This window comes from Cetorhinus maximus, chromosome 3, assembly GCF_964194155.1.
Source record: "Cetorhinus maximus chromosome 3, sCetMax3.hap1.1, whole genome shotgun sequence".
Lineage (NCBI taxonomy): Eukaryota > Metazoa > Chordata > Chondrichthyes > Lamniformes > Cetorhinidae > Cetorhinus > Cetorhinus maximus.
This window is the reverse complement of record NC_135881.1, coordinates 207614900-207629991: the sequence shown is the minus strand read 5'-3', so window position 1 is coordinate 207629991 and position 15092 is coordinate 207614900. Positions and strand designations below refer to the sequence as shown.

The 15092-nt window shown below is 44.0% G+C and overlaps 1 protein-coding gene across 2 annotated transcripts in view; it reads right to left on the bottom strand.

The window, feature by feature from the left end:
* Positions 1 to 9826: 9826 nt before the first annotated feature.
* Positions 9827 to 15092, bottom strand: part of LOC144679216 (cadherin-12-like) — a 245825-nt gene continuing 240559 nt past the window's right edge. For both annotated transcript variants that reach the window (XM_078539654.1, XM_078539655.1), the window contains 2 exons: positions 14121 to 14372; positions 9827 to 10721 (listed from right to left, as the gene is read on the bottom strand). In XM_078539654.1, the coding sequence (XP_078395780.1) occupies positions 10213 to 10721; positions 14121 to 14372 (761 nt within the window). In that variant the 3' untranslated portion in view covers positions 9827 to 10212. The remainder of the gene's footprint in view (positions 10722 to 14120; positions 14373 to 15092) is intronic.

Sequence of the window (15092 nt, the reverse complement as noted above, 5' to 3'; positions counted from 1 at the left end):
CCACCTCATCACTCTCAACTCACACACTCCCAAACCCATCACACATCCACAGGGATCTCACACCTCAAGGGACAACACCACTAACTCTCACACACACCCTCACATCTCCACCAGGCTCCTATCCTCTGGAACTCACATCCTCATCCTGTCCATGGCTCCGCTCACCACACAAACATTCCACTCAGTGCCATGTGTCCTGCTCACACTCTCTCCATCTGTTTCCATGCAGGAGAAGCTGGCTCACATCAGCAGGGAAAGGTCCCAGACCAGGGGGTGGAGTGGCCCACATCAAGCCCCTCACTTACTTTGTGGAGTGTGCCATTGCGCTGACTGGTGAGGATGTGGACCGTGCCTGCGGTGACGGTGAGGTCGGTGGTGAACACCCACGTGAGGATTCTGCACCACATCATCCCTCTCTCAACATAACTGTGAGTGCTCTCCCTCTCTCCTGTTTTTGACTCTGCTGCCATGCACTAGTTATCTCTACTTTGGTTCACAGGGAGCTCTGCCAAGCGACCGACACCCTCAGCAGCCAGTCCCTCAGCTCCATCCACATCCTCACCTCCAACCAAGAGGGCACCTCCTCTATTGAAGAGCTGGAAATAAGCAGCCTGGAAGACCCATCACAGCGCTTACCCACACCCTCCACCAGCGCAGAGACACATCTCGGTGGGACCTAGATCTAAAGCAGGCTTGGGTTCACAATCTGGTGGTCACCGCACGGACACGTGTCCACAGCGGGAGGAGGCAGGTTCAGCCGAGCTCCCCGACACTCGGAGGGCTGCTGGGGAAGAGGCATCTGTGAGGTCCGAGTCAGATGATGAGCTTCTGGATTCAGCCTTCCAACTCATCCTGGAGAGTCAGCAGGAGGCGTGGGAATATCACACAGAGCTGTTGGAAACCCGCAACAGTGCGGCACATCAGTCAGAGTGCATCTGCCTGCTCTCTGATGAAGTTGTGCCCATATGTGTGCATATGGAGGTCTCCTGTAATGGATGGCAGATGCCATGGAGACCCTGGCCCATCAGATTGCGGAAATGTGCTCCATCGCAGGAGCCACAGGTGAGTTCCTGCAGTGGCAACGCGAGAGGGAAACATGGCACCTCGATGCCCCTCCAGGTGCTCCTTCCCCTCAAGGAGTCAGGCCGGGGCCCTCGAGCTCCCAAAGTGAGGAGGAGCAGCAGCTGGACACCCCTGGGTAATACACTCAGGAATTTCAGAGGCTGTCTGCTTCCTCCCTTTGCCTTTAACCCCCTTATCCTCATCCTCCATCACAGAGGGAGCAAGCTGGCCCAAAGGGGGGACAGCCAAAGCAAGATGGGGCCCTAATGGCCTTGGCTGTCCAGAGGATACACGCAAAAGTCATCAGAGGCAACAGGGCCAAACATTACACAGGCTGTCTCCACCCCTCCTGCAGATGTCAGGGCAGCACCTAGAAGAAGTGGTAGGCCGAGAAAAGTTTCTGATCACAAGTGGTTGCACGAGTGAACACATTTCGTCACTTTATAATCTGAAAATATATTCACTTTCACTGAATAATGTGTAATGTTGTCTTTCAACTTCATTGACAGCTTTTGTGAGTATGAGAGGGGGTGGGGGAGGGAGGGGGGCGCAGAGGGAGCCAGTTGGGTGGGAGGGTGAGGGTGCGTCAGTAGCGGTAGAAGGGATAGTGAGGGTGGTTGGTGTGAATTCAAAGGCAGACACGGACCCTGGGAAGGAGGAGGTTGGGGAGGCCCCCTGCATCCCACCCCCCACCCCCCCACCCCAATAGCAGTTCGGCTACACGCAGCCAGACCACGAGTAAATTTGGAGGGAGAAGTGTGTGTGTGGCAGGGCCTTTCGGAGCCTCATGCAAGCCTCTCCCACACACACGGAGCCTCCTTCCATCACACTCACCTCACTGTCCTGAGCATTTTCAAAGCTGCCTGCTGGGATTCTCTTTCAGTTGTCCATCTGAGCTGAGCTGTATCTCCGCCAACCCACTGATCACACTCCCATGCTGCACCTGTGTCCCAGGATAAAAGCAAAATACTGCAAATGCTGGCAATCTGAAATAAAAACAGAAAATGCTAGAAAAACTCAGCATCAGTGGAGGGAGAAAAGAGTTAACATTTTGAGTCCGTTTGACTCGAACAGCCTCTAAAATTCCTGAGTGGGGCTCTGAAGAAGGGTCATACGGACTCGAAACGTTAACTCTATTTCTCTCTGCACAGATGCTGTCAGACCTGCTGAGTTTTTCCGGCATTTTTTGTTTTTATTTCAGCATCTGTGTCCGTCCAACACGAGACTCCGCTCACTTTTCATTTCAACATCAATGGTCGTAGTCAGATTTCGCTCAACTCCCCCATCCTTTCCCCTCCCCCAGTCACCCATGTCCTTTCCCCTCCCCCAGTCACCCATGTCCTTTCCCCCATCACTGCTGACCCTCCTGGCATCACTTTCGATCTCCCCACCGTCATCTACCAATCCGAACCCTTTTCTTTCTGAGATGCCCAACTGAACATGTATGTTCCCTATCTTCCTGAGAATCCAACCCCCACCCACACTGACCTCCCTGACCACCTCCTTCCCACCTCCAGGACCCGTGTCTGCCTTCAAGTCCACACCAACCACCCTCACTGTCCCTTCTACCGCTACCGACGCACACTCACCTCCCACCCCACTGGCTCCCATCTCATACTCACTATCCCCTCGCACTCTGCCCAACATGTTCGCTCCCCAGGAGGCAGTCGTTGACTCTACATACCCCTCCCTTGCAAGTTCACCTGGACATCTCCCACCTCTAACTCCTTTTCTACCATTACTCTCTCCTCCAAACTTACATCCTCCACCACCCTTAATCCCTCCTCCCCTCTCCAAACTCTTTCCTCCTTCCAAACTCCCTCCTCCCATGGACACCTTCCTCATCCTGGGCACCTTCCTCCTCCTGGACTCCTTTCCCACTCCGAACTCCTTCCCTTATACCTTCCTCCCCCCTTACACCTACCTCCCCACTTGCCGTATTCTCACCCACTACTCCCCCCAAACTACCTCCTGCCCCCTCCCTACCTCACCCCCCTCCACCCCACCCCGAGACCTTCATTCCCCCTTTAAACATCACCCTCCGATACCTTCGTTCCACCCCCGACAGACTTTGCCCCACCCCCCTAAACTCACCCCCACCCCAGTACACGTTCCTCTCCCACTCACAGCTGGACCTTCCTCTCCTCCCACCTCCCCACCACCCCCCACTCCCCCCACCCCCCACCCCCTCACCGATTATCCATAGCAGCCCCTGGCCAAGACTGTGATGTTCCGAAGCAGACCCGAGACATCAGCGGAGACCTCCCACCTTCCGTGATCTGCTTCGCGGCAGATCCATGTCCAAGAGAATCCACCCGGCATGTGGGTCACGTGTTCCTCCAGGGTCCGGTAGGTGTGGGGCTCCAGCATCTTCTGCTCCTCAGATGTCCGTGATCTGAGCAAAGGCCCTAACGGTGAGTCCTGGCTTCTGCTTTTACGTGTCCTGGGCTGGCCTGTTTTCCCGGGGGGATGCAAAGCGAGTTCGTGCCGGCCCCCAGGGAGACCAAGGTTCCCCCATGGTGGATACCATCGGATGATCCCAGTGTGCTTTCATGCCAGTGTGAAACCGATTTTTGGCCATCTTGCCATATTGTCCCCCTCCCACCGCATACCTGCCATGCGCCCAATGCCAATGAGGCCTGAAAATTCTGGCTACAGGGTGCAAAAGGAGAGGGATAGAGGCAGGCAGAGTATGAAAGTAGAGAGAGAGAGAGAAAGAGACATCGTGGCAAAGGAGAGAGAGAGAGAGAAAGAGACAGTGGGAAAGAAGAGACAGAAAGAGACAGAATGAAAAAGGAGAGAGAGGGAATGGGACAGAATGGGAAAGGAATGAGAGAGAAAGAGAGAGGGAAAGCGAGAGTGGGAAAGGAGAGAGAAAGAAAGGAAGATTGGGAAAGGAGAGAGAAAGAAAGAGACAGAGTGGGAAAGGAGAGAGAGAGACCGAGTGGGAAATTAGAGAGACAGAAAGAGACAGAGTGGGAAAGGAGGGTGAGAGAGAAAGAGTGGGAAAGGGGAGAGAGAGACCAAGTGGGAAAGGAGAGAGAGAGACCGAGTGGGAAATTAGAGAGACAGAAAGAGACAGAGTGGGAAAGGAGGGTGAGAGAGAAAGAGTGGGAAAGGGGAGAGAGAGACCAAGTGGGAAAGGAGAGAGAGACTGAGTGGGAAAGCAGAGAGAAAGAAAGAGACAGAGTGGAAAAGAAAAGCAAGCAAAATGTTGAGTTGAGTTTCAGGAGTGCTATGGGTGAGACACAGAAGCTGTGCTACATAGGGTTTGTTTGGGTGTTACCTAATTTCAATGTACATAGTATTTCTGTTATATTCAGTGATTTCAGTTAGGAATGCGCAGTACTGCACACGTACAGTACAGTATTTCAACTTGTACATTGTTTTTTCCGGGCAAGAAATGTCCAAAAGAACCTAACTCCAGCTTTAACATTGATTTCTATGATTTACTTAAAGTTTACATGATTCACTTAAAGTTGTTTCACTTAAAGTTGTGTTTTCAGGAACAAAGCCACAACTTTAAATGATGAACAACTGTGATAGCATAGGTTGATATCACAAACTCACTATGGGATAAGAAATCCTCAGGTCAGGAAGTAATTGATGGTAAATTCTGCAGAGTCCAGTGATGTTAGTGCTGTTGGCTATGAAGATGTGCCAAACACTAAATTATGACATAATCTCAGCATGTTTTTATTTCCTGATTAGGAAGATTAATTCTGTTCCTGTACAGCTATGTTACAGTGCCACACACTGGAAGAATAGTTGTTTTACAGACTTAATAGTTTGAACTTTATGGTGCATCTATCCCTCCATTTTATTAAAAAGATGCCTATTGCTTTAAAAAGACTGTTACAGCTGAAGCAATGGAACAGTCTACTTTTCCAGTTTGGATGTTCCTCTGTTTTCTGAACATCGGTATGTGATTTCCTCTTTGTTAATTTTCTCATAATTTAATGGGCAACTACATCATTTAAAAAAGGCAAAAAAGCAAAATACTGCAGATGCTGGAGATCTGAAATAAAGCTCTGAAGAAGGGTTATACGGACTTGAAGCATTAACTCTGTTTCTCCCTCTATAGATGCTGCCAGGCCTGTTGAGCTTTTCCAGCATTTTCTGTTTGTATTATTGTTAAAAAAAAAACACAATCTATCAAAGAAAATTCAAAAACAGCTTAGATTGCGTATCAACTGAACTTTCACATTTAGCCACTCGGTATTGGTCTTCTAAAAGCTGAGGCATTTTTGTAGCTTAGTCTAGTTGGAATGTGGAACTGTATCTCAGCTAAATCGCATCTGACCGGAATCTCAGTGGTATTAGCAATGGGAACGTACTAACATATTAACACAAAATTGTCACTTTTTGCTTTGATAAGTAATATCAAAATCAATAACAACAATGCAGAAAATCAGCTAAATGGCCAAAAATCCCTGGTTTATGGATGTTGAAGGCATTTTAAAAAAATTGCCCATGGGACATGAGCACCACTAGCTAGGCCAGCATTTATTACCCACCCCTAACTGCCCTTGTTCAGAGGGCATTGCTGTGGGTCTGGAGTCACACATAGGGCAGGCCAGGTAAGGACAGTAGATTTCTTTCCCTAAAGGACATTAGAGAGCCATATGGGTTTTTACAACATTGGTTTCACAGTCATAATTAGACTTTCAATTCCAGGTTTGCATTGAATTCAAATGTTATCATCTGCTGTGGTAGGATTTGAACTCAGGTCCACAGAGCATTACACTGGGTCTCTGTGTAACCAGTCCAGTGATACTACCACTACACCACTGCCTCCCATGTAGTTATTACTTTTAGAAATGTACAATATTTTTCCAATGTAAACAATTAATCGTAAAAAATCATTGCATAGCTTCTCCAATGGCTCAGCTGATTCAAGGGATGAGTAAGCTACACAGCCTAAAAAATCCTATCCTGAGCTGACCAAGTTCATATATATATACCTATATATATATTTATATATATATATATATATATTCATATATGATCCCTGATTTATGGAGGGTAAATCAAGTTCTCATTCTGATGCTGTAAGTGTATGTGCGGACTCTGGATGCCAATGCAGTCAGCCTCTTGATCCTCAGCATCAAGGGTTACACACAGATAGATCACTAAAATGAGATAATAGAGAACAATTGACAATCATAGAGTCAAAAGGCTTCAGGAGCAGTGGGAAAGGGAGTGATGGGATGAGCAGGAGAATATTAGTGTGCAAAAAAGAGTGACACTAAAAATAAAAAAAATTGCTATGTGGATAAAAAGACAACAAGGTCAAAATCGAGAACTGCCTAAAGACTAAAACGAGAAATAATTTGACTTTGTATAGTGCCTGTCACACATTAAGAACATCCCAAAGTGCCTCCCATCAACAAACTACTTTTGAAGCATGGTCACTGTCCTTTTGCAGGTAACTGTGGTTTAACCAGCTCCCACATATGAAAAATGAGATCAATGAGCTGATTGATATCCTCCAATCCTGAGCTGAAGGATAGATATCAACAAGGGAAATGGGAGAACTCAATGCTCTTCTTTCAATAGTGCTATAGGATTTTTTACCTCCACCTAGACAGGCACATTCTACTTCTGTTCAAAGTCTCATCCAAAAGATTAAGCAACTTTTTTGGAAGAAAAATGAGTAATTAAATATCAAGATAAGATATAAAGTATCCTGAACAGATGAAGAGAAGAACAGAGATTCATGATAAAGCTCCATTCAAGTTTATTCACCTTGCCCCAATATTTAGATCTTATAACAAAGTTCAAGCTAATCATTTTTAATTTTTTTCTATCCCTACACCAAACCCATAAAACTACTGCTGCAGGTAACGTTTGGAGAAAGAGAGAGAGATGAACTGCAAATGAATTTTGTGAAAATTATGGAAATCATTCTGCATTCACAGGCAGAGTGATCAATCATACTGGACATGCGAGGTAGCAATATCCTAATTGGTTAAAAGCGGCTTGGTAGAGTGGTATCGTGTTATGTTGCTGGACCAGTAATGCAAAGTACGAGAGTTAAAATCCTACCATGAAATTTTAAGAACTGAGTTTGAGTTTTTTTTTGTAAAAGTATGTAAATAAAATCTGGCATCAGCAGAAGTGTCATTGCAGCTATCAGATTGTTATAAAAACTAACATTCATTGGGGAAGCAAGTCTGCTTATGTGGTGTGGCCTGTATGTGATTCACAGGATCACACAGTGCAGGAGAGGCCCTTCGGCCCATCGAGTCTGCACTGACACGTGATAAACACCTGACCTACCTACCTAATCCCATTTACCAGCACTTGGCCCATAGCCTTGAATGTTATGACGTGCCAAGTGCTCATCCAGGTACTTTTTAAAGGATGTGAGACAACCCGCCTCCACCACCCTCCCAGGCAGCGCATTCCAGACCGTCACCACCCTCTGGTTTTTCCACACATCCCCCCTAAACCTCCTGCCCCTCACCTTGAACTTGTGTCCCCTCGTGACTGACCCTTCAACTAAGGGGAACAGCTTCTCCCTATCCAGCCTGTCCATGCCCCTCATAATCTTGTACACCTTGATCAGGTCGCCCCTCAGACTTCTCTGTTCCAACGAAAACAACCCAATTCTATCCAACCTCTCTTCATAATTTAAATGTTTCATCCCAGGCAACATCCTGTCGAATCTCCTCTGCACCCCCTCCAGTGCAATCGCATCCTTCCTATAATGTGGCGACCAGGACCACACACAGTACTCCAGCTGTGGCCTCACTAAGGTTCTATACAACTCCAACATGACTTCCCTGCTTTTGTAATCTATGCCTCCAGTCCTGGGATAATGGAGTTGACTTTTAACTACCCTTTCAAGTGGCCTAAGAAGCATTTAGTTGTACAAAGCAACCAGGTATGGGCAATAAATGCTGGCCTTGCTGGCAATGACCTGAGGTCAAGAATGAATAAAAGGTGTACTGTAAATATATTAATATTTTGCAAAGTTGAGCAATAAAAAATGTTTAGTAGAATTACAACCCTTTAATTAAAATCTGAAATTATGAGGTAAATTAGTAAAATGTGCTCTATCGGTGCAGCCGCTCATTAAATTCCTCTCCTGTTTTCCATTCCATTGGGAAAGGGGTTTAATGAGCTGTCAAGCTGATATCATGCACTTTACCCTGTCACCCATCATTTAAATTACCCCCGCATCCCCTAAGTAAACATTCAAACTGTTCCACCCATCAATCAAGGCATTGGAACAGGACAATTTGTGGCTCCATCATATATAAGTAGAATAGCATTCTTTCTTTTTGAAATTTTCAGCAATTGGCAAAGGTTAGGAATAATAAACTGGTGGTCACTTACCTCATCTGATTTTCACAAAGTCCAGCACTTTTGAGCTTTCAGCCTTGGCTCAATGTAGAGCTCACACCGGAGTCAGATGGTTGTGGGAATGCTCCACTGTCCGAGATGCTGAAATCTGAATGAGATGTTAAACCGAGGCCATGTCAACCCTCTCGGGTCCAGTGGTACTATTTGAAGAAGAGCTTGAGGGTTCTCCCCACTGTCCTGCACTCAATGTTTACCCCCAGCCAACTTCATTACAATAAATTATCTTCAAATTGTCTCATTGCTCACTTGTGGGTTAATTTCGCAGACAACCTCCAATACCTGATTGGCTGACTACAGCATTGGTATTCACTACTTGGCCTAGGGGCCACTTGCAGCCAGCACGTACCCTTCCTGTGGCCCCTTGTATGTCTCCTTGGGCTGTTTTTTGTACCATATTATGATGATGCACTAATTTCCTAAGCCAAGGGTTTCCAAATCGCAGGTCGCGACCCCATGAACAATTGGGGTCACAAGTTCATCCTGCTATAAGGCAGCAATGCTTATTGTGAAGTGGAGGCTCTGGTGGGGCAGCCCTGGAATCAGCTTAGAGTCCCAATGCCGTGCGCATTCTTTTATTGCCATGGTTTGGATGGCGTGGCCAATAGTAATGAGCTCTGAGTCCCCAACACTGCCTCCATCAGTGCCTGCAAAACAATTGTGGGAAAAAATATCTTTCCCCACTCTCACAACTCTCTCCCAACCCTTACAACTCGACACCCACCTGCTCTCATAACCTAACCCCCATTCCCCTACTCTCGCAACTCTACACCTCCTACCCTCCTCCCATCATCACAACTGTACCCACCCCCAGCTCTCATGTGGCCCAATCAAAATTTTTCGATATCACAATTGGCCCTCACTATTTGTCTAGTGAATACCACTGGACTACACTCTCAGCTGCAGGAGCTAGTGTTGAGGTTTTAAAAAAAAGTTATGCAAAGATATAAAATAATTGAGGAATAATACGCAATATTTTGCTTAAATCTTGTTGGATGAAAAATAGTTTTAGCAATAGTGCATTGGACAACGCATCATAAGTCTCGCTTTTGAGCTCTTCATAGGCTTCTAACTGACATTACTCTTGATTGTAAGCTTAGTTTGCTCTCAGATAAACGGTTTGACAGAGAAAGAAACTGTCAGATACAATTCCATTCCATTATAACAAATTCCATGTCAGTTAATCATAGCAGAATGGCAGGAGTTGTGGAGAAATCTGTTATGTTAACTGTCATACGCTGCCAACTGAATGAGTATGATTGACAGTCAGAGACACGTTGAGGACCTAGAGGGGAGAATGGCAGGGGAGTAATTGTATGTTCGTTAGTCATCAATGTATTTCTTAGTAGCAGACTTTGTGCCCAAATCAGCAATCAATATAACACAAACACCTAAATCTATGCCATCGCTTCTTTTATTGAAGTAAATGTCATTTAATTCAAGTTAAGAACACCTTTTAGTTGTATAATAAAAACTGACACTCTTACTGGAGAGCATAAACATCTGCAGTGTTCAAAGTTCTTTGAGGCACTTCAGTTAAGGTTACAGAAAAACCTGCAGCTTTTTTTTTCCTTATCACTTACAATTGTATGGCCAACACATTTCAAAAACACTGCTCAAGCCTGCATCTCTCCAATTTCACAACAATCTTACAAGTCAAATCTTTGTGGTAGCTAATAAAACTATCTCACAGTAAAACAATAGTTGACATAGCAAGTAACAATGGCAGCCATTAAAAAAAGACAAAACTCATCTTGTCCTTAAATTTACCAGACTTCAAATTTACTGTCGCTCGGTAATATTTTGTTGGCTGTTAATTTTCTCCGATGAATAAAGATCTGCGAGTTTTTTAAAGCGAGGTCCCCAGTTAGTGAGGTAATCATAATCCTGATCTGTGTCTGCAGTAACTGATTCCAAGGAGGTGAGGGATTCAGCTATGGAACAATTCCCTTCATAAGCATATGTCACCAGGGAATCATAAGGAGGTGCACTGGGATCTGTATCATTCTCCTGCAATCTCTGATCGATGAAGTCTCTGATATCGGTGTTGTTTTGTGTTATTATGGTCTGTCGCTGTGGCTGGTGGGTCTCTGGCTTGACATCTCTGCGTAACTGCACATCTTCTATCAAGTCAGGTTTTCTCAGTGTGCTAATGTCAAAGGCCTGGGTGTCCTCCTCTCCACCTCCTTCATCATCGTAACTGATTACGTTGTCTCTGATATCTTCTTTCGAGGTCATGCAGATTTCCTTCTTTCTTTGTCTTCTTAATGCCACGAACAGCACCACAATCACTATGAACATTGGGGAAAGTTTAAAAATGCGTTTCAATTTAACAATGAACATAAAAATAATCTGCCTTTATGTAACTACTGCATGCACATTTTTCTTTCCTTTATTCTTTCATGGGGTTTGGGCATCATTGGTAAGGCCAGCATGTGTTGCCCTTGAACTGAGTGGCTTCCTGGGCCATTTCAGAGGGCAGTTAAGAGTCAACCACATTGCTGTGGGCCTGGAGTCACATGTAGGTCAGACCAGGTAAGGACAACAGCTTTCATTTCCTAAAGTACATTAGGGAACCAGGTGGGTTTTTATCACAATTGACAATGGTTTTATGGTTACCATTACTAAGTGCAGTTTTTCAATTCCAGATTATTCATTCAACTTAAATTCCACCAGTTGCCAATTTGGGTTTTGAACTCATGCCCACAGGCCATTAGCCTGGGCCTCTGGTTTATTAGTCCAGTGATATTACCAGTATGCCAGCATCTCTCCCCAAGGTGGTATATCCATCTATGACCCAGCAGTTGTTAACATTACACACAGTAAAACTTAGATTCCAAATCCACACTAAAAAAATGAAAGTGCCGGGGTTAAAATTAAATTGGATTTTACTGGGATTGAAACACACAGGGAAGTTGAAGTCATTAAAGAGCATATATTTCCTTGAGCACTTGCCAGATATTCTTGCTAATACACTTAGCCATATTAGATCTTTACTGATGGTTTATGTCCTTAATAAAATATTGGGTGTGTATTACTTCAAGTCTGTCATATTCCAAGTTCATCAGAAACCCTGGGGATAACTGTGAAATTGTACAGGGATCTGCTGTAATATGCCTTTAAAGGTTAGCCACATGCCATTACTAGAAGGGAAGTGTGTCATGTGATCCAGTCTCAGTTTCACTTTTGCCTGTAAGCAGAACACAGGACATCTCTGAAGAATTCAAGCTTTATAGCCCATGTATATCTGTTCCCATGTGCTTAGTTTAAACAAATGAACATACAATGTGTTTACACAATCCCTTATGAGTGATTGGTGCCTTTATATCATTATAGAACCACGACAGTATCAGGTCAGCTGGTTATACATTCTGCTGATGTTCCCTAGAGTTTCAACTGAACTTACAGAGGCAGATTGGCAGCAGCCCTAAGAGTTCTCTTGGGGGTTATTTTTCTTAAAGAGCGATCTTACTGGAGTTTTCTGGATGCAAAACTATAAAATCTAAATTTAACTCAGTGTGTCAAAGGCTGAGGGAAAATTCCCTTTTCTTGTCTTTACTATAGAAATATTAATGGTTGGTTTCAAACATGGAATTTCGACAAAGGTCATTTACATAAAAATTGGTACCTTTTAAATGAGCTAAAATATTTGTATGATAAAAGTCGCAAGAGTGTCCTTGTTCCACTTGATTAGTTAATTCTCTAAACTGGTCACTGTTTTACCCTTTCCCTTAGATGATTTATTTCTGAGGAACTTTTTTATTCAGGATGAAAAGTGAATAAACAAGGTTACAACATTCTCTACTTATGCTGTTCCTTGATAAGGTTCAGAAGGGTCTTACAGGAAGGCTAGTTGGCATTCCCATTTTTCACCTCAGTTGGGACACATTGATACGATAAACTCACAGGTGCCAACACTCATACTATTCGCAACATGCCTTGTGCTTTCAAAGGGTTTAAACTCGTAAAACATGCTTTCTGACATAAAAAGAATATCAATTTTAATTTTACACCAAACTGCTCACTGAAAGAAAACTGTGATTGCCACGCAGCCTCCAGTCCATCTAATTGCTTAGCGAATGAATAGTCAATGTGGTAGAAATTAGAAAATGGCCCATATCTGGGAGTAAGAAGGCTTGAGGTTCATCTGCAATTGGAACGTGGGCTGCATTTCAATAATTTGGGAGGGGTAAAGGTGCCTTTTGCATCCCCTAGAGGAAGGTGGTCCATTCCTAGAGGATGAATTTTAGGCATCAGTGGCAGCAGCCCTAAGGGAAAAGAAAAGAAAGGAAAAGAAAGACAATGGGAGTGGAGGGAGGAAGGGTGATCATGGGTCTCAACAGCAGTTCTCAAAAGTGCATTGGAACCTGGGTGACTAAACTTAATTTTTTAAAGTTAGTACTAGATATTTTGTTCCAAAACCAAAAATAGCTGGAAAAACTCAGCAGGTCTGACAGCATCTGCGGAGAGGAACACAGTTAACGTTTCGAGTCCATATGACTCTTCATCAGATGGACTCGAAACTTTAACTGTGTTCCTCTCCGCAGATGCTGTCAGACCTGCTGAGTTTTTCCAGCTACTTTTGTTTTTGTTTCAGATTTCCAGCATCTGCAGTATTTTGCTTTAATCTAGATATTTTGTTGGTAGTCGAAGAGGCTGCTGAAGATTGCTGTGCAGAGCAGGCCCGGAGACTAATTTAACAGGGAGGGCCTCTCATTTCCACATCGAAGGTGCCTAATAACTGATTTAGGTGGCTGCTGAGAATACTTGAAGAATCGTGCAATGCAATATAGGGTTAGGTGTCTTTCAGGCAGCCTTGTGAGGACAGTGCACTCAGAAACAAGGATCACTTTCTCACCCAGCATATGTGTCTGTTTTTCTAGTTTAATACTGGAGCTGTAACTCAAAACCTAACCACTAGGTTTTCCACTCCAGGTCAAACAACAGCAAAAAACATGTGTTAGTGTTAAAGCATTTGTCTCCTAACTCTCAGACTAGTTTAAGGCGACAGCAACAACAACTCGCATTTATATAGCGTCATTAACATAATAAAATAAACAAATCAAAATTTGACACAAGCCGCATGATAATAGATTAGGGTGGGTGGCCAAGAGCTTGGTCAAGGAGGTAGATCTTAAAAAGCTCTTAAAGGAGGAAAGCCAGGTGGAGGTGCAGGGGGGTTTTAGGGAGGGAATTCCTAAGCCTAAGACCCAGTCAGCTGAAGGCACAATGACTAATGGTGGAGTGATTAAAATCAAGGATGCTCAAGAGGTCAGAATTAGAAGAGTGCAGAGATCTTGGAGAACTGTGGGACTGCAGAAGGTTGCTGAGATAGGGAAGATTGTTACATTTTAAATTTGGCTTACCTTAATTTTGGGATGTCAAAGCCAAGCCAAGCTCTTAAAGTGTTGAGGCCCAAGCTTGATTTAATGAATATCTATGTTAACTGTGCAATCTGAAATGTTGTCCCCATTTATCCTTTGGTTTCTGTGGGAACACATGGCTAAACTGCAGATACCATCCTTATCAAAATATAGCTAACTATACCTAAGAAACCTAAGGTCAAATGGCATTTTAATTTAACTTACTAAATGTCATTGGTGGTTCAGGGTCCCTTTAACTCTTCTCCAAAGGGTATTGATAAATTATTGGGCATTCACTATAGTAACATGGTACAGGGTTAGGCTCACCAAGGAGTATAATGATGCAAAGCAGGATTGCTATCAATGCCTCTGTGCTCAAGCCCACTGGCAGAAAGATTGCTTCTACATTGCAAGACAAGATTGTGCCGTCCACATCACATCCACAGACTCGGATAGTCAATGTGTTTGTGCTGCTTTGTATGGGGTAACCACTGTCTGAGATCACAACAGGAAGGAAATAGAGCTCCAGTTGCCTGCGACTGTAGCCATTTCTCTTGGGTAGGATTCCCGCTGTGTTATCTGTGATACACAAAAACAAACATGTTAAAAGCATGAACCAAATGAAAAAATAGTAAAAAACTGTTCAGACAAAACACTTCCTACAGAGCAACACATTTTTAAAAGATTCATTCATGGGATATGGACATTGTTGACAAGGCCATCAGTTACCCGCCTGCCCTTACTTGTCCCGGAGAAGGTGATGGTGAGATGCCTGCTTGAACCATTTAAGTAACCTCAATTGTGCAATGTTGTGCTGAGGTTTTTTAGGTTTCTCCAGCAGAAGTAAAACAGGTCTATTATACTATCACTGAGCATTAGGAGTCGGCAAAAGGTCTGTGGAAGGTATTTCTGTACTAGCTCATGATAACTGCTGAGTAGTGAAATGAGAAATGGCATGTAGTCACAGATAAGGCATTACATGGTTTTTAAGTACACTATTACATGTTAGTCCCCTGCAAGGAATCTCCCTTTATTATCCTCTCTTAGTGCTTTAAATGTAATGGTTTCAAACATTCACTCTGTAAAGCAGCAAAAGATTAGCAAAGCATGAATGCAGTTAAATGTGACCATTTATTTCAGACGATTACAGTAAGACAACTTTAGTTAAGTTTTTTTTTGATACATTAATCCTTTCACTAGTGCAAACCAGTTCTGAAAGAGGAGGGGTGTGATTACATTTTATTGCATTTTCACTCTGGTGAAATGCACGTTTGCCTGCAACAAATTATATTGATTATT